Genomic DNA, 20545 nt, shown 5'->3' with positions numbered 1-20545 from the left:
TGCTCTTAAAACAGCGTTGAACTCAATTGATCTCAAGCACTGCCCTCTTTTCTTGATCCTCCAATTACAACAGTTGTTTGTTTGTCCGAGGAGTTATGATTGGAGGATTAAGAAAAGAGTGCAGGGTTTGAGGTAGGTTAATTGTAATATGTTGGGGGGGGGGTACCTATTTATCCACAGTGGTTTGGAAACCTTGTGACCATGAAATGGTGGAATGACGTCTGGCTGAATGAGGCCTTTGCAACCTATGTCTCTTATCTTGGGATCAACTTTGCTGAACCGACATGGAAGATGGTGAGACCTGTTTTTCTTATTTATTGGTGCCACTGAACTGACACCAATGAGCATCCTAATAACAGACCGTTTCTGTGTGTTTTCTCTCTCCTTACAGACAGAGCTGTTTGTCCTGGATCATCTACATAGCGTGATGACAGCTGATGCTCTAGACTACCACAAACCCCTCTCTGTAAAAGAAGAGGAAGTTGCAACCTACACACAAATCTTGTTATGTTTTAATACTGCCACTTACAGTAAGGTACAGACAACAATAATGGATACCCTTATGAAAATGTATCTAGGTATTTCCAAGTAAAATTTCCAAATATTTACTTTCCAAATATCATGGTGTTTCCATACTTATTTGGAAATACCATGATATTAAAATTTTGATTTACACCATGGTATTATTTAAACTAAAGGATAAGGCTGGTGTAATTAAAATGTTTTTTTTATTGTCAACATAGCCTACGAAAATACCAAAACCAACATTTCTTCTAGTACGGTCCATCTAGCCAACACTAGATTATAGCTCAATTCCCCAAAAACTTTAAAACAAGTCACAGAGCCGTTTTATTTTGGTCTGTATAATTCATCACTGCAATAAACATTTGTTTCCAGAACTAAGGTATGAACTGACAGTGATAGCCTCAAGTGTCAAGTCTGCCTGAACCAGAACTACTTCAGACACTGTCACCTCGTGAAGTCATTCTGGAAAAAACTACAATGTCCACGTCCATTGCAGTGATGCATTATACTGATCAGAACAAACAGTAGAGATCCTGGTCCTGCACAGGGTTTTCCAGTCCCACAATTGCAATGATGTACAGTACAGTAGCTGTTAGTATGGGTAGAGTCCATTGTTATTTTATACATCAACCATATGTGGTACAGTGAAATTCTACCCTCTCACTGGAAAGAAAGAGCTACATACATACTGTAAGAGCATGTGCATTGCATATTTTCCAGCCTAGTAAAATGTACAAGCTAGTTTATGACGTGGTTCATTTGTTGGTCATTTCAGGGTTCATCAGTTCTGAGGATGCTATCAGAATTTATTTCTGAGGATGTCTTTTCCAAAGGACTCAGTGTGAGTAGTTGTCTAACGGAGTGGCTGGAATTTGATACTTAACCTGCTCACATTATGTAACCTATTCTCAAAATTATCTCTGTTTTCCACAGACCTACTTGAATCAGTTCAAATACAGCAATACAGTCCCTACAGACCTTTGGAAGAACCTGCAAATGGTAATCATGTAATGCTCAATTGCATTTTTTAAATCTTGATTCTCCTATCACAAGTTGCTTTCCAGGTGGCTAAGTGGCGCAGTGGGCAAGGCGCTCGCCACTGACGCAAGATATGCTGGGTTCGAGCCCAGCTCTCGGCGTTGCTTCCGGCTTGGCTGGTCGTTCATACTAATACAATTGGCAGTGTTAGGGGTGGGAAAGCCGGTGGGTGGGGGTCGGACGTTGTGGACAGCGACTCCTACAGGTCGGTTGGTGCGCCTGTACAGCAGAATCAGGAAGCAACGGGGGCAGCGTGAGCCTCCCACCCGTTACTCCTCGCCACTGAGAGATCGCGCTGTACAGGTGAAAAGATGCGACAGCTGCCTCCTTGTGTACCGGAGGGGACACGTGATGCAAGGCTTGGTCCACATTGCAGCCGACCAGTGGGAGGCATAGTCTAGCAACATTCGAGACAGGGGAGGGTAGAATTGGATAATATGAAATTGGGATGGGAGAAAAATAGAAAATGGGGAGAAAAAGTAGATAAAAAAAAAAAAAAGTGTTGCTTTCCTCTGTAAAGCTAAGAGAGGGCGGACCTTGGGATAGGTTAACTCGATCACAGACGTCTAGGTCAGCAAACACAGCTGATTGTAATAAAATAACAGGTGATTATCATTAAATGACAACTGTGGCCAATGAGCTGCAGCATTGCTTCATATCGGTTGGTGTGAAATGTCATAAAGAATACTATGAATATGGTTACTGCTCGTTTATCATACATATTCCTGGTAATGCAGAGTTGTTAAGAGTTAAAGCCACTCCTTTCTATCCCTCTATAAGTGTTGCTGGATATTGTACCTTTGTCATTGCCAGGCGGTGGACAGCGCCTCCCCCAGCCTGGGGCTGCCTCACTCTGTGGAGGTCATCATGAACCGCTGGACCCTTCAGAGTGGGTTCCCAGTGGTCACCATTGACACCCGGACAGGACACATCAGCCAGGACCACTTCCGCCTGGACCCAACCTCTCCCGTGTACAGGCAGTCTGAGTTCAAGTAGGAATTCACTTAACATTTAGAGGACAACACTGGTATCATTTTTACCTTTGGCTCACTGTCAGCATCAGACAGCACTATGTGACTTTTATGTACAGACCTTTTTTCTGCATTTCTCTGTGTGTGTGTGTGTGTGTGTGTGTGTGTGTGTGTGTGTGTGTGTGTGTGTGTGTGTGTGTGTGTGTGTGTGTGTGTGTGTGTGTGTGTGTGTGTGTGTGTGTGTGTGTGTGTGTGTGTGTGTGTGTGTGTGTGTGTGTGTGTGTGTGTGTGTGTGTGTGTGTGTGTGTGTGTGTGTGTGAGATAGCTACGAGTGGTTTATACCAATCACATGGATGAAGACAGGAACCCTTCAGGAGCGCCACTGGCTTCTTAACGCAGAAGGTATTCCTTTATGAATATACTTGCATTTAACCCCTCTATATATACTTACTTATACACCTGCATATAACCCATAGCTCTGTATGATAGCATGTACAATAATGCTGCATGTACCATTATATATATTTATTCTCACTGCATATATATCTATCCACACCTGTCTGTACTTACTGTACCTACATAGTCCTTTTGCATATCTGTAGATACTATATCCATATCTGTACATATCCTACTCTTACTAGTTACGCTGCTGGCCAGTATGACTACTACCATACTGTCTTTATACCTGTATCACTGTATACACACATATGCATACATCTGATTAGCACTACACTCAGTAGTACTAATTTGTATATTTTGTACCCAGTTTAATCGTCTGTACATTGTATATTGCTGTCGCACTTTACTGTTACATTTGCACTCTGGTTGGATGTCAAACTTATTTACGTTGTACTGTATTTGTGCTGTACAGTATAATGACAATACATTTTAATCTAATCTAATCTATTTAGGCTTTTGAATAAATTGACTGTCCTGAGAGGATAATTGAGTCCCTGGAACACTGTTTGAAGCTAGAAATCTACCTGGAAATTACTAGTGGTTCACTGTCGTGGTTGTTGTTGTTTACAATGGCAGGGCCCGCAATTTTGTTTACAAACATACTGTACTTAGTATTCTCCTATAATATATAATAAGTGTAGCAGGGTGGATTATCCCTACTTTATGAGAGTAGATGTACACTGTCACCAGGTAGTAGGACCGCAGCGGATCTGGTCCTTCTTGCCCTCCAGGGCGACTCGCAGTAATTCCCCACACACCCACACTTCTCCAAATACTACCCGCACCCTACCACACCCGGTGGCAGTAGTGATAGATGGTATACTTTCTCCCCAAAGCAGTACCTTTCCTTGCTGATGAGCAGAGACCTGTCCCAATGATGCCTAGGCAGGGGGTGGGGAAAGGGTTAAACAATAAAATGCATTACCCGGGCAGAAAGGGGTTAAGACAACAGACTCAGTAACAGACACACACACAGTGCTCCCATTCAGTGTTCTTTACTGAAAATGATCTGGTTCTTAACACAACTGCAACAATTATATTGTTATCAAAAGGCACCATGAGCAAAGCTCTTCCTGCTTACACAACCCAATAAATACAGCTCTTCCCACACCGGTCAATACACAGTAATGGGACCTGTCCCTTTAAGGGTTGAAATGCTAGGCACCTAGTGCTCTCACTCCACAGTGGAGAACCAAAGCTCTTCCCACACTAGTCAAGATACAGTAATGACACCCTATAAGGGGTTAAATACCTGTTCTTGCACCCGTAGATGGGGGGTTAGGAGAGTTAGAGGGAGAGGGGTATGGGGCTACTGAATGGGAATTTTATAAAGGGGAACACACGTTATTATTACACTCAAAATAAATTAACAGTGGGCCCACGTTAGCAAATAAAAGTCCTATCTAAAGCCAGCTTTTCCCCCAAAACAATAAATGATCGGGGCGCCCCTAGACCAGTGGAGGCTGCTGACCAAATTTTTAGGTGAAGCACAAATTATTATATTATATATTAAATTATATTTTTTAAACATCCCCAACGCTGCAACACCCCCATTCCTCCCAGGTGTCAGGCTCCTCATTCGCTTCCATTCATTTTGGGGACCATGTTTAAATATCATCCTTCTGAAGTATAAACAAACTATACTGCTGTGACGATTTCAATAAAACAGACCATTCTGAGTCAATGGTATGCAGTGGCATTGCGCAATATGTCGGGGGCCCCCCCCCGCAGGGCAGACCACTCCCCTAAATCAAACCAAGCAGACCATGTACAGTATACAGTGGCTCGGCGGCCCGATCAAACCAAGCAGACCATGTACAGTATACAGTGGCTCGGCGGCCCCTGATCAAACCAAGCAGACCATGTACAGTATACAGTGGCTCGGCGGCCCGATCAAACCAAGCAGACCATGTACAGTATACAGTGGCTCGGCGGCCACTGTATACACACACACACACACACAGCGGCATCACTTATGAACAGTGTTGGGACTAACGTGTTACAAAGTAACGCGTTACAGTAACGAAGTTACTTTTGGCGATAACTAGTACTCTAACGCATTACTTTTGAAATTCAGTAACGCTACTTACGTTACTGAATGGTTCGTTACTGCGTTATTTGCGTTATATACGGCGTAGATTGATAGCGAGCGGTAGTGATTATTATTATTATTATTATCCTCATATCCTGTCTGGCTGCGGGGAAACGCTATGCTGGGGGCGTGTTTTGTTTACTATTCCTGATCCTGACTGATAATGGCAGCGCCCAGCTACTCGCGTATTTCTCTTTTGTCGAGCGAAAAGAAAATAACGTTTTAGTTATGTCATTTGTGTTTTGGCTCAAAGATACTGGAGTCTAACGTTAACTACCAGGACTCATCCAAATCCACTCACCACCCGCATAGAATGATACCAGGCGACACACAGCAAATGGGACGGAAAACTTTTTCCAACTACTTGGAGAGAGAATATACAGTACAACATGGAAATGAGATAAAGAAAATGTTTAAGGGGCTGCTGGACTAACGTTACATCTCGACAGACACTGGTGAGTGCAGTGATGTGAATGTAAATGAATGGAAACTCAAGTTGATCAACGCATTTTGACTACAAATCTGCCAGGGAATCTCATCAATACTAATCAAACAATATAAATATAGTCCTTTCATGCACAATTGATATCCTAACTATTCTAACGTTGCAATGCACGATTGATATCTTAAACAACGTTGCAAGACGGTTATAATGAAACGCTCCGGCGAAAGATATCAAGGCTGTTCCTCAAGCACTTATTTTCAACCTAGAACCTAAACGTGCATGCGCGCAACCTAAACGTGCATGCGCGCAACCTAAACGTGCCTGCGCTCAACCTCCCCGAGCAATTAGGCACAGTGCATTTCTTATTACGTCGGGACATTTGTGTTTGTGTCAGATTTGTGTTTGTATCTAGACCACATTGCTTAGCAGAGTTCAGTGATGTGAATGGAAACTGTCAAGTTGATCAACCGATTTTGAGTATCTGTATCTGCATGGGAGAAATTTTTTTCTTCTTCAAGTAACTAAATAGTTACTTTTCACAGTAACGCATTACTTTTGGGTGTAAGTAACTAGTAACGTAACGGAGTTACTTTTGAAATGAGTAACTAGTAAAGTAACTGAGTTACTATTTTTCAGTAACTAGCACAACACTGCTTATGAACGGTTATTCGGTTACTCACCATTGTTGCAGCTGATGCGCCTTGCTCCAAGTCCTGTGGGTATAGTCTCCTCAACGTTTCTGCAGCTGAGCGAATTGCAGTTCTGCTCAATGAATGAATCCAAGAGGAATCCGAATTTCCCCTCTAACTAGTGCTATATGCTTCATTGCGTCATTAATAAAGTTTTCAATCAATCAAACAATTCCGTTTGTTTAGACATTCACAAGGCTTGCATAACGTTACAACATAACGTTAGCTAGCAAGCAAGCTAGTCGACAATATCTCCTTCCTCCTACAGTTGGCTGGCGCAGTAGCTAAGCAGGAGCTACAAGCTAACATACAAGCTAACAAGCAGAGCATGCAAGCTAGCGCGTTGGCTGGCACAGTAGCTAACCAGGAGCTACAAGCTAACATACAAGCTAACAAGCAGAGCATGCAGGCTAGCGCGTTGGCTGGCGCAGTAGCTAACCAGGAGCTACAAGCTAACATACAAGCTAACAAGCAGAGCATGCAGGCTAGCGCGTTGGCTAGCCAACAGGCTAGCGCAGTAGCTAACCAGGAGCTACAAGCTAACATACAGGCTAACGCAACGCTATCTACAGTACTAGAGAATTCAAAGTGCCCGCGAGGCTATGACGTTGTTGCTGTTGTCACGTTTAGCTTTTATCGCAGGTGTATATATATATCATCAAACGATGCACAATAAGTTCATGAACAATAACAAAACACTCCACCCTAGGCCTGATAGCTGCGGTGGTAGCCCTTTAGCTACGTTAGCTCCAACAAGTTATCTTCTTAAACTGAGATAAAAATTATTTTGTAAACAAGCTGCAGAGCCACAGCACGGCAGAAGAGAAACCATTATCTGATTGGATCACAAGGCTGTCAATCATTCTAGCTGCAGAGCCACAGAGCAGCAAAAGAGAAACCATTATCTGATTGGATCACAAGGCTGTCAATCATTCAATCCCCCATTCAATGGCAAGAGTTTAACTGCACAGACCGTGCTTAGATGACGTTAATAGCCTATTTTGATTGGCTATTATTTATTATTTATTTAATCCTGGGTCAACCTGTGCAGCCATCTGCATGAATATATACTGCAGTCATTACTGCAGTGCAGGCCTGCTCAGAGCTGGCAATTTTGGCAATTTTTGAAGAAAAAAAAATTCACTGGCATTTTTTTACAGAGGAAAACATTTCTAATAATAATAATAATAATAATAATAATAATAATAATAATAATAATAATAATAATAATAATAATAATAATAATAATAATAATAATAAAAAAAATATATATATATATATATATATATATATATATATATATATATATATATATATATATATATATGTAAATTAATAATAATTATGAATTATGAGTGAATTTGTGTTTCATAGAGAAACCTCCACTGCCCTAGACACTGCTGCCAGCGTTAGTTCAAAGTACCGTTTATCTTCGCCCTTAAAGAGCCTGCGCCACACAGTGGAAATGTCTACCGATAAAGTTTCAGCACTCGGAGCGCCGCTGTACTTATCCAAGATGGCGGGCCTGCTCTCACCACCAACCGTCCGGGTGATAAGATGGCCGTCGGGAGATCTCGCGATAACAGGCAGCGGGGCGGGGTAGACGCTGGGGCAGGTGACTGCTGGGGCAACGGCTTGGAGGGGCTGGAGGAGCGTGCAGTGTAGTGACGTCCGCTGCTGGGCTGAAGGGGTGGGCCGACACGCGGGCTAAACTGTGGTGCTAGCCTAAACAAAGCTAAGCTGTGGGTCGTGGTGAACCCCCTGTCATGACGCCTATACACAGCTAACGCAAGGTGGACAATATCTACCACCTGGTCTTCGGCATTCGCTCGTCTGCCGGTGCATTCACAATGTCTCTTCCACATTAACCAAACGCTAAGCTACCGCATACTTCTAGGATAACCCGCTTTGTAACTGAGTTTATCTCTCGCGTGCTGAATCTCCGGAGCTCCCGTTCCCTGCGTCTTCCTCCCTCTGTGGAAAACTATGAAGAGAAAGCCCCTCCCTCGGCACCGCGCTCTGAACCCATTCTTCTTCACCTGTGTCTCCCTGCCCAACGTGACCACCAGCGCCCCTGGCGGCACCTGTATCCTGTCCCACTATGAAGCGTCAATGTTAGGATAGAGAGAATCAAAGAGAGCAGCAAGTTAAGTGTCAATGTCAAGATAGGGATGATCAAGAGCAGCCGGTTACACAACATCCTCGCGAACACAGGGGATGCAAAGAATTAGCGTTCGACACATTGAATAATAGTCAGACATATTCAGGTGGCTACATAAGCTTACGTTTAGTTCACAGTGCCTCAATTTTTTTTAAATTTAAAGTGTCATGAGATGAAGAGGAATTAGAAATCTCGTAAATATGTTTTGTAAACTAATTGCAGGCTCTGAAAATGTAAACAAATACCCTCCCCTGAAACTGCATAGCGCACCTTTTAAGAATGATCTCTCTACAACAGATACTAACACACACATGAGAGCCAACAGCAATGAGTGGGTGCTGGCCAACATCAATATAAGTGGTTTCTACAGAGTGAACTATGATTCTGAAAACTGGGACCGTCTCCTTGCCCAGCTGGATGCAAACCATCAGGTACGGCTCAATAGAAAGTGATACTTAAAGGGGAATGCCACCCATTTTAAGAATTCATATACAGTATGTTCTTCCTGTGCCCCTGGACAGTTCAGTCAGTATTTGTGAACACGCACCACTCTCTCCTGAAGCTAGAAATCAGATAGAGAACCCTCTAGAACCCTCCAATTGGTGATGTAAAATCTGGGGGTGTTCCAAAGACAATGAATGGGGCTCTGATCTTATGAGGCCATGAACTCTTTACACTCAAATGAGATTTTAATTCTGGTTCAGATCGTATAGCAATGCTGTCCTGGGGCACAGGAAGAACATTCTAATGCTTCAAATGAGTGACATCTTATGCATGTAAACAAATAAAAATAAACTCTTTGTGTTGTTTATTTTGCAGGAAATTCCAGTAATCAACAGAGCTCAGATTATTGATGATGTTTTTAATCTTCAAAGGTGCAGTAATTTCTATTCAGTTCAATTCAGTCCAGTTCCATCCCATTCCATGCACTTCAGTTAAATGTTACAATGTTCCCATTCTTCCTGCACACCAAGCCCCTAAAAAGATGTATTTATTTATTCTACATTAGACAAAAGGTAATGGAGCAAACAATGCATTTACTGTAGTTTCTTGCTTCTACATATCACAGATGTTATAGTATATCAGCTCAGACAGGGAACATATCACAGATGTTATAGTATATCATCTCATCAAACAGGGAACATATCACAGATGTTATAGTATATCAGCTCATCAAACAGGGAACATATCACAGATGTTATAGTATATCAGCTCATCAAACAGGGAACATATCACAGATGTTATAGTATATCAGCTCATCAAACAGGGAACATATCACAGATGTTATAGTATATCAGCTCATCAAACAGGGAACATCTCACAGATGTTATAGTATATCAGCTCATCAAACAGGGAACATATCACAGATGTTATAGTATATCAGCTCATCAAACAGGGAACATATCACAGATGTTATAGTATATCAGCTCATCAAACAGGGAACATCTAACAGATGTTATAGTATATCAGCTCATCAAACAGGGAACATATCACAGATGTTATCAGCTTGACACAACATGACTGATAATAATACATTGTAAATGCATGCAAGTCAAGTTCAGTTCAATTCAATCACTTTTATAGACAGGCAAGACACACTACGGTATGCAATAAGCTATGTTTTTCAGGTGTGCTCTACACATGAGCGCTGAAAGAAAGAAAGACACATATTTACTTACACTATGTTGATTACGTCTATAACTTCAATATACTTTTCAGGTTTGCCCTATATAGTATGTGTGAGCACAGAGAGTAAGAACAAAAGAAAGAAAGAAAGAAAGAAAGAAAGAAAGAAAGAAAGAAAGAAAGAAAGAAAGAAAGAAAGAAAGAAAGAAAGAAAGAAAGAAAGAAAGAAAGAAAGAAAGAAAGAAAGAAAGAAAGAAAGAAAGAAAGAAAGAAAAGGAGAGAAAGAAAAGGAAAGAAAGAAAGAAAGAAAGAAAGAAAGAAAGAAAGAAAGAAAGAAAGAAAGAAAGAAAGAAAGAAAGAAAGAAAGAAAGAAAGAAAGAAAGAAAGAAAGAAAGAAGACAGACATTATTCACTTACATTACAATCGTACTGCCAAAGAGAATAATACAACTGATGATGTGAGCTAAGGGGTTGAGGTGAGAGATGGGCAGAGCCCTGTCGATTTTATTTTTATTTAAACATATTTACTTGAGAGAGAGAAAGGGAAATCACTGAGAATGTGTTAAACTGACAGGTGGTGCTAAGTAATTCCTCTCGTGCTTTTCAGGGCAAATATTGTGAATATTACACTGGCTTTGAGTACCAGCAAGTACCTGAATAAGGAGACTGAATATTTGCCTTGGAAAACGGCCAAAAAACATTTAGATATTTTCGTCTTCAAGTTTGGATGCAGTGAAACTTATGGATCCATACAGGTTAGTCATGGTCAAATTGATTGCAAATATATATCAAATCATAGAAATTGAATAGTGTTGCACACTATTCAACAGATCCATTTCCATTGTCTATATAAAGAAGGAGTAATTGGAAATATCTTGTTTTCCAGGCTTACATCAAGAAACAAGTCACTCCTCTTTTTAATCACTTAAAAGATATAACTGTCAACTGGACCAAGCTGCCTGATCATAATGACCAGTAAGGATATTTATCATACAAAATGCTCACAGATTTACCAGAAATTGAGAATTGAACTGTATTGGAAATCCTTTTTGGACATTAAGGTCAATTCCATAGCTCACATAACTCACATGTTATTTTAGATGCATTGTTTTGTAGGCGCAGTCTTTTCCCGGCGCTCTTCTTTGTGTTTCTCCAGGTACAACCAGGTCATTGCCATCTCCATGGGCTGCAGCACTGGTGTGGAGGGCTGTGAGGAGCTGGCACTTGGCTGGTACAGAGAATGGATGAAGAACTCCACCAAGAATCCGTATGTTCCCAGACCGTGTTACCTGCCTCTTCTCCTTCCTTGCTTTCTTACCTCTTTCATTGCTTGCTCGAGCTCTTCGTCACCTACTTCCTTCCTTGCTTGCTCCCTGCATTGCCCCTGTCGTTTCTTCCTTGCAAGCTTCCTTTGCTGGTTCGTCGTTACCTCTGTCGAATGGCGGTCATCGTCACAGAAACACAGTCACATTTTAAAAAGGCTAGGTTCCCTAGTATAACTGGACCTGTGTGATGTATTAATGCCCCCCCCCCCCATGTTTTCTTTAGGTATGGACAAACTTGTCAGAGAGGAGCAACAGTTGTGATTGGAGCATGAGGAAAAGAGGGCATTAAGGTCAATTTTGTTCATGCCAAAGCAAAATGGCAAGATGCATTTGTCTTTTGTTGTTGTTGGTTATAAGTTATTGCCAGTGCGGTGCATCTGACCTGATAAGTGAGTGGTCAATGACTCACTCAGTCACAGAAGCATCTAGATGGTATAGCATATAGAATTTTTTTAGTTTTAGACTAGTATATCTCTACTCTAGTTTGAGCAGGAAGCTCCTTTGTTGATGCCTTCCCTTGATCCAGTAATGCCTGTAAACCTTTTCCATCTTTTCCAAGCCTGACTCTTACACTACAATACATGTCTTTGTATCGTCCAGGATTCATCCCAACCTGAGGTCCACAGTGTACTGCAGTGCTATAGCAGCAGGAGGCGTTGAGGAATGGGACTTTGGCTGGTTCATGTACAAGAACGCCACCATCGCCTCAGAGGATGATGCTTTGAAACGGGCACTGGCCTGTGCCAGACACCCCCAGCTGTTGAAGAGGTCAGTTAAGTTGAATTGGTCTGCTTCAACAGTGATTTTAATACTGTTTTTGATTACGTATACACATTTGACTTAACATGTTTGTGGATCTATTTTAGATATTTGGACTATTGTCTGGATCCAGAGAAGATTCGAAAGTGGGATGCCCTCATTGCCATTGGTCATATTGCTCGTAATGTGATTGGGCAGTCCCTGGCTTGGGAATTTGTCCAAGCTAACTTCAGCCGTATCATTGCGTAAGTCTCCATTCAACACTTCTGCACTAGTTGTCATTACAGAGATTTAGAATGTAATCTTTTTCAGAAATTGCATTTATTTTTGTAATTTCCATATTGTTCAGGTATGCTGCTGGATCCTTTTCACATCTACTTACGAGTGTTACCAATCGTTTCTCTTCTGAGATGGAGTACAAACAGGTATTCAAGTTATTATTGTTATTTGCTTGTAATATAGCAAACAACACAACATAGAATATTTTCTACATCAATTCTTTTTTCTTCAAATGTCCTGTTTTGTGTTGAGGATGATGATAATACACATAATGATAATAATAATGAAGATAATAATAAGTAGAAAGGTGTGCTCAGTAGAGTGCAAATCTCCACCAGGCGGCAGCCACCCATTTCTTTTTTAGTAGTCAGTTCATGTTAGGCGGGGCTTAAGTGTAACAAACATCTCCCTGCATGATTCCTATTGCACTGTACACACTATTACACTATAACACAATATCACACACCATTACCATACACCTTTATTTGTGGAATAAACCTTTTTCAGATTCAGATTCAGAGTTTTTATTTGCCACATGGAATCAATACAATCAGAGTTTCTTCATTACACAATCATAAATATCATTCCATGGACAAAAGGAGCAGAAAGAAGAATAAATATTATAGTTACCTGCCCCTTATTCCTAAACTAAACAAGTATTTACTTAATGGTCGGCGTACAACCTAATTTACACAAAATAATAATTTATACCATTATACAAGAAACACACAATCCACAGTTAAACAAGAAAAATTTAATAATAATAATAATAATAATAATAATAATAATAATAATAATAATAATAATAATAATAATAATAATAATAATAATAATAATAATAATAATAATAATAATAATAATAATAATAATAATAATAATAATAATAATAATAATAATAATAATAATAATAATAATAATAATAATAATAATAATAAAGAAGAAAGAAGGGAAAAAAAAGAAAAAAAATATCTCACTATTCAGATCACATTTGCTTTTCATACTGACTAAATGTTTTTTTTTTAATTGATAAACACTATTACATCCCTTAAGCTCGCTATGGAGAGAATTCCTCAACTTTACACCAATAACTGAAGGACACATCTGTTTAAGTGTGGTACGTGCAAACTGATGTTTAAAATTCTAAATGAAAAAGATTTTGTAGTTTTTCTGGCAGTGTATTATTTCTTGCCCTAAACATAATTAACATTGTTTGAAACGTAACCATGTCTTCAAGTTTAATTATTCTAGATTTAATAAATAATGTGTTTGTGTGTTCTCGATAATTCACTTTATGTGTGATTCTTACAGCCCTCTTCTGTAGTATATATAATGGTTTTATATTGGTCCCATAAGTATTCCCCCATACTTCAACACAATAACTGATATAAGGTGAGATGAGTGAACAGTAGAGTGTTCTCATTGCCTCATACTCTAACACATCCTTTACTTTATTCATAACAAAAATACTCTTGGACATCTTTTTTTTTAACGTGTGCTATGTGAGATTTCCATGTTAATTTATCATCCATAATCACACCAAGAAAAATTCATTAACTCTCTCTATATCAACTCCATCTATGGTCAGTACTATATTTTCATCCAGTTTTCGATTGCCAAAAATCATAAATTAATTTTTTTTCAGATTCAGTGATAGCTTATTTACATCAAACCATTTCTTTAGCTTTGTCATTTCATACACAATATATTCGGCTAGTTCCTTTAAATTATTTCCAGAGCAAAAAAAATTGGTATCATCAGCAAACAAGACAAACTGTAATAGTTTTGAAACATCACAAATATCATTAATATATAAAAGAAAGAGTTTGGGCCCCAAAACCGAACCTTGCGGTACCCCACATTCAATTTTCATGAGCTCAGATTTGACATCTGCCAACTGCACATATTGTTGCCTATTGTGGAGATAACTACTCAACCATTCAAGAACCATTCCTCTCACACCATATGAACGTAATTTAGAAATTAAAATATTATGATCTAAGGTATCAAATGCCTTTTTTAAATCAATAAACACCCCTATTGTTAATTTACTTTTATCTGTTGCTGTTGTTATTTCTTCAATAATATTCATTAAGGCAGTCGCTGTTGATCTGTTTTGCCTAAAGCCATACTGGCTTTCGCTCAGCAGTTTGTTCTTTTCCACAAAACCATCTAACTTATGCGAAAACAGTTTTTCAAGCACTTTCGAGAACTGTGAGAGCAATGACCATTTGGGTGAAATAAACCTTTTAAAACGATTCCCCATCAAATACACACAGTTAGCTGGACATCAAAAGGAATGTTTGAGATAGCGACTACAGAAAAAAACATCCTGGAACCTACATTCTGTTCATCCAATAAGTAGTAAGACTTAAATAAAGGGATATCTTCTAGTGAGCATAATCCACGCATGAGAAAATAGCCACCCCCACTAAATACACAGTTAGATGGAACAAGACTGGTATGAGGGGAGACATTTTACATCAAAGGGACAACTACAGAATTATTTTTCACATTTTGTGCATCCAATCAATCCGAAATCAGACTGGGAATGAAGGGAAATCTTTGTGTGTAAAAGCCATGGAATATACCCAACATGAGAAAGTAGCGACCCCCACTAAACACACACAGTTAGATTGAACTAGGTGACAGGGCATGTCATCAAGCCTAGACTGTAGAAAAAACTAGAACCGAATCCAAAAAACAGGATATGGAGACTAAAGACTTGCTACACATCGTGTCTGGAAAAAAGCACCACATTAATGCGTAACCAGTGTTAGTTTTTTTTTTTTTTAAGATTCTGTTTTTGGTAGATTTTTATTGGCTTTATTGGACAAGTCCGGCAGAGAGGAAGAACGGGAGGAGATATGGGGGAAGACATGCGGCAAAGGTCGCGGGGTCCGGGAGTCGAACCCGGGACCACCGCCTTGCACCACAGTGCGTTATGTGCAGTGGTGCGTTATTGAAATCATCGGGGGTTGCACGCACCACGTGCACGCGCGCTCCCGGCGCGTGCGCGCGCTCCCGCGAATGCGCATTTAATGTCCCCTCGCTTGAGCACAGACTAAAGACAGTGCCTAATTGCCTCTACGAATGGAATGTAACACATGTCTTCACAACAAGTTAGGTGTGAATGTATCTGAGAACGTATTTAACACACCTGACGACCGGCGCTATTGATATGCAAATAGCGAGTACTTATCATGGGGTGACAAGGAGTGCAACCCCGTCCCATGAAGAACGCATGCCTGGTTATGTGATGTGCCAACCTGGCGCCCGACCACTTAGTTCAATGGGAATGCGCACTCTGGATGGTTTTAATCACTGAGGAATTAATACTTACAGATACTCTAGGAGCAATCTCTCAGCATCCAAGCCCTCCGCCACAGTCAGAAGAGAGGGAGACGGCACTAGAACTTTGGTTCCCTCTGGTGGAACACTCCTTTCCATCAGAGTACCATGTTTCCCAGCTGGAAAAGCACTTCAGTGGCCTGTGGCTGAGGACAAAGCCTAGAAAAGCCACTGGGTAGGCTTAAAAGCTCAGGCGAGGAGCCATAATTGAAACATGCTCACGTGGGCTGCATGTCACGGTCCCAATGTCTGGGAACACACACTCTCCTTTTCCCCCAATGTCAGCGCCGCCCCTAAGGGGCACCCCGTCATCCTCTAGTTGATGCCGGTGGGGATTTCTAGGTGGAGCTCACTGACTGCGCTATCTGAGCCTTTACCACAGTGACAGGGCACGGGATTTTCTGAGTGATAATGAGAATCAGACTTTTGCCTGAATATGATGGGATTAACATCATCAGCACCACAAGCACTCTTCAATCTGTAAACTGTAGTGCCGAGAGATGGGAGACGGAGACGGTAGCTCGAGGTAGAGCGAACAGCATTTATTGGGTACACAAATACAACATGCTACTGCTACGTTGCGTGCAGTCGACTCGTGTGTGGTGGCAGGAAGTGCCACCTCATATAATGTTCGGGCGGAACTCTTGTTCCTAACAATAGTTCCGTGGGTGAATTATGTACAATTAACAATCACTACACAAGCCCCCCCAGAATTCACCCATGGTCAAAATCTCCACGGCGGGGAGAGACAACCACCCGGCCGCGGCGTGAGCGGACAACCGGGGGCGCGGTGCAAGCGCTTGCGCCCTCCACGGCGCCCGGGGGCATGAACCGGCCACGGTGAGTGCGGAAAGCCAGGGGCGGGGAGGTAGGGGCGGCGCAAGCGCCCGTGTCCTCCCCGACCCCCGGGGGCACAGACGTCGACGAGGCCAACGGCGGCTCCGTCGTTGGCGGGTCCCGGGGTAGCGGCGGACGGCCTCGGCGGGGGGAGAGGGCCAGCTCTAAGGGCTGGGAAATGTCTACGTGGGCGGGTTCAATCTTGTGGTGGTTGTACCCCACCTCAAAGGCGAGCCTTCGCCAGTCCTCAGGGGCCTGTGGGCTAGGGTGTCCGGTGGATAGGTCATTCAGCAGCGTCGGACCCGAGTGACCAATCGCAACGTCCTCCAGGCGTAGACTGGAATCTGCAGTCCTGAGGGCCTGGATGTCGTGGTCGGAGGCCTGTCCCGAGCCCCTGTTGACGTAGTCGAGGTCCGGCTGTACAGCTCCGATGACGACGTTGGGCTTCTCGGCGACGTGTCTCGCGGCGCACTCGGAATCGTACGTGAGCTGTTGTCGTGCCGACCATGGCTCCGCTACCTTTGACTCAGAAAACGTGAGGGGTTCGTGGTCGGTGAAAGCTGTAAGAAGGCCGCCGTATGTCGCCTCATCGCGGACACATGCCAACGAAGCCCGTGTCTGTGCGTTTATCAGGCGGCCATGTCTAATGTCCACGAGGAGACCGTGTGCACCCAGGAAATCTGCCCCGAGTAGTGGGAACGAAATGTCGGCCGTGATGCAGTCCCACGTGAACCGCTGGCCCCCAAAACACAGTTCCACGGTCCTTGTACCGTAGGTGCGGATAGGGGTATCGTTGGCGGTCGTCAGGCGTGGACCTCTATCATCGCCGGCGGTGTCCTCTTTCGTAGCTGGCAGGACGCTCCTCTGAGCTCCGGTGTCGCAGAGGAACTTGCAACCGGAGAGTGTGTCTCTAATGAAAAGCAGCCGGTTCGACATACCTGCGCTCACCGCTGCTACTGGGCGCAGGTGTCTGCGTTTATGCGTCATGACGAAAGTGCAAGGGGAACGGCATCTTGTCGCCCTCGCGCCGAAACGTGTGTGGTAATAACACAGGCCTGCGGCAGCGCTGCCCCTGTTCTTCCTCGCCCCTCCCCCCTGCGGCGTGTAACCGCGAGTCGAGGCTATTAGCCCTGGGGCAAAGTGTCGAGTGGCCAGGTAGAAGCGGTCTGCCTCTTCTGCTAAAGCACGGGGATCAGTAGTCGCTGAATTGGCAAGTGCCGTCTGCACGTGTGGCGGCATGTGCCTGAGAAACAGTTCGATAAACAGGAAATCAGGCCGTTCCGCACCCAGCAGGTTTAACATCATCTCCATGTGCTCTGAAGGTTTGCTGTCCCCCAAGCCTCGTATAGCCAGCAAGCGTCGGCGCTCTGACTGTGACAACTCGAATATTCTGAGCAGGTGCGTCTTAAACGCCTCATATTTATTCCGGGCAGGCGGAGCTGTTATGAAGCCTACCGTCCTCGCCGCTGTAGTGCTCCCGAGGCTCGAGACGACGTGGTAATATCTCGCGGCGTCGTCGTCAACCCCTCGTAGGGCGAACTGCGCCTCTGTTTGAGCGAACCACGCCGCCGCAGAATGCTCCCAAAACTCCGGCAATCGAATAATAACGGCATCGTTTGCCATGTTCGGTTCGGTCCCTGATACTTCAGCGAGACCAATGTCGGGGTCACCAGTGTAGTGCCGAGAGATGGGAGACGGAGACGGTAGCTCGAGGTAGAGCGAACAGCATTTATTGGGTACACAAATACAACATGCTACTGCTACGTTGCGTGCAGTCGACTCGTGTGTGGTGGCAGGAAGTGCCACCTCATATAATGTTCGGGCGGAACTCTTGTTCCTAACAATAGTTCCGTGGGTGAATTATGTACAATTAACAATCACTACAAAACACAATTACAGATTTGTAAATCTGGGCCGAGAGCATAATTCCTGTAGTGCCCTGACTGGCAAGGAAGGAGTGGGGGATTCCACACCGTTGCTACACCTTGAGTAGAAGAGAACAGAGGAATCTCCCCGGGGGGACACAGAAGAGAGTCATTTGTGACACAAAGCATGGAGATTGCCTTGACAATGTAGCACCAGATACTTGCCTACCTTTGCGGGATAATTATCACCAGGGTCGCCATTATTGGTTGACGTGATGTCACCAGGCTCCTCTGTGCTTGGCTTTCCACAGCCATCAATATGCTGGCCGCTGTTGAATACTGCTGGCTTAGAGCAGCGGGCATTCTTTTTTCCCCCTTCTTCAATCTCATTGGAAATCGGGTAGACTCGACGGCATGGAGGCGGTGAGTGCTCAGAAAGGCCACACACCTGTGAGGCTGGCATTTCGTCATCGTGCCCTGTCTGTGTTTGTGACTGAGAGGTAAGTCATAGAGAAGTGGAATTTGGTATGAAACCATTGCTCTTTCCGTGAACATGTTTGGTAGAAAATACTTTTCATCTTTTTTTTGAGGTCGCAGCTGTGATTAGTTTGGGAAAAACAAGAGACATCCTAGCGTCCGTTTGACCCTCTTCTTCCAGAAAGGCATCCTGGGGCTCAGAGTAGAGATCTCTTGCCTCCGACCTAACCAGGGAACGTGAGGTCCAGCAGATGGGTATGCTGCGGTGGTGGTGAGGCGGAGGCTGGTCATTCCTCACCAGAGAATTTAATCAACTCCTACTGACTCATTGACGCTCACCAGGCAGGGAGGCGGTGCAATGCATTGGGACAGAGTGCCACACCACAAGTCCTCACTCTGAAGGTTGCCCTCAACGAGAGGGTGATGATGGAGATCCACAATGCAATGCCGGCCCAGAGCTCTGGCCCAGCTGGACCAATGTCACAGAGTCTCGCCATCTCCTGGCAGGACCTATGCTCTCCCTCAGGACAGGGGGCTTCATCCACTCTGCCAAGAAGGTGGCAGCCACTGTCTGATATTGTGTAGTGTGGTCCAGACCGTTGAGCTGGAGACTTGTTCATCTTGTCCGTGCTGAAACAAGCTATCCTTGTGCTTTTGAGCTATCCTTACTCCACAAAAGAGCATGGAAGAGGGATTGTATGGCTCTTACCTGTTTATATGGTGCAGGTGGGCGGCATGTCCTGGTTAGTGATTATGTGAATAGACTAAAATTCACTCAATCACTCAATTGTGTGCCAATTGGCATGAGGAGTAGCCCGATATGTGAATCAAGATGCAGAGCCAGCATGAAATATAACTTATTACCAGAGGACCTGTGTAGTATCCCTCTCTTGCGTTCAAAAGATGTAACTTCATACTGAATATGTATTTCAATAGACAATGAAGGAAATTAATTCAAATAAAATACTTGACCTATCAGAAAGATATTCCAGCATCCAGGTCCCTGTCCTGCTGTTAGCCTATGAGCAACGTTGCATCCAAATAGTAGTTCAGAGATTAGCTGCAGACAGATAGAATCATGCACAGACTGACATACGCATAATTCCCCCAGACTACCGCCCGGTGGAGATAATAATAATGATGATACTATGATGATGATGAGTTTTTATAATGGCATAAAATCATGTTCATCTTTTCTATTTGGTTCCATACAGGTGCAGCGGCTCAGAGATATAATGAATATGACTGGCGGTGACATACCGGTGGGCATTCTGAACAATGTTCTGAAGGAAATAAAAGATAATATGAACTGGATGGCCATATACAAGGACCACGTGTCCGAATGGTTCTCCTCCTCAGCAAATTAACCTGACAACTAACATGATAACTAACATAACAACTCCATTTTTTTTTATTGCCAGGTGGAACCAAATGCTTACTTACAATTTTTAAATAAGACTGATGACAAAGTTATTGAATTGAAAAATATTGACAAGGATATATATAATCAGTGGCATAACAAGGAGTTTGAGGAACAAGCAGAGTAGGCTACCTAACAAGGCTTTGCATACTAATTTCAACACTGGTACACAGGTATAAACTAGACCCAACGTATGTCAGATTACATAGTTGCAGAGCCATGTGCTTTC

At 43.0% G+C, this 20545-nt stretch overlaps 1 protein-coding gene across 1 annotated transcript in view; it reads left to right on the top strand.

Annotated features, from left to right (window-relative positions):
- LOC311246819 (aminopeptidase Ey-like) overlaps window positions 1–20268 on the top strand; it is a gene marked incomplete at its 5' end in the record, with an annotated part of 36059 nt that extends 15791 nt beyond the window's left edge. Inside the window, 15 exons of the mRNA XM_084337065.1 lie at window positions 181–294; window positions 392–535; window positions 1301–1366; window positions 1459–1524; window positions 2377–2555; window positions 2860–2936; window positions 8678–8811; window positions 9200–9255; window positions 10614–10761; window positions 10893–10981; window positions 11163–11273; window positions 11932–12099; window positions 12198–12335; window positions 12440–12515; window positions 20111–20268. Of these exons, the coding sequence (XP_084193191.1) occupies window positions 181–294; window positions 392–535; window positions 1301–1366; window positions 1459–1524; window positions 2377–2555; window positions 2860–2936; window positions 8678–8811; window positions 9200–9255; window positions 10614–10761; window positions 10893–10981; window positions 11163–11273; window positions 11932–12099; window positions 12198–12335; window positions 12440–12515; window positions 20111–20263 (1719 nt within the window). The 3' untranslated portion in view covers window positions 20264–20268. The remainder of the gene's footprint in view (window positions 1–180; window positions 295–391; window positions 536–1300; window positions 1367–1458; window positions 1525–2376; window positions 2556–2859; window positions 2937–8677; window positions 8812–9199; window positions 9256–10613; window positions 10762–10892; window positions 10982–11162; window positions 11274–11931; window positions 12100–12197; window positions 12336–12439; window positions 12516–20110) is intronic.
- Window positions 20269–20545: the final 277 nt, after the last annotated feature.

Source organism: Notolepis coatsorum, assembly GCF_963971535.1.
Source record: "Notolepis coatsorum genome assembly, chromosome: 20".
Taxonomy (NCBI): Eukaryota; Metazoa; Chordata; class Actinopteri; order Aulopiformes; family Paralepididae; genus Notolepis; species Notolepis coatsorum.
Note: the sequence above shows the minus strand (reverse complement) of the source record. Positions and strands in the feature narration are given on the sequence as shown.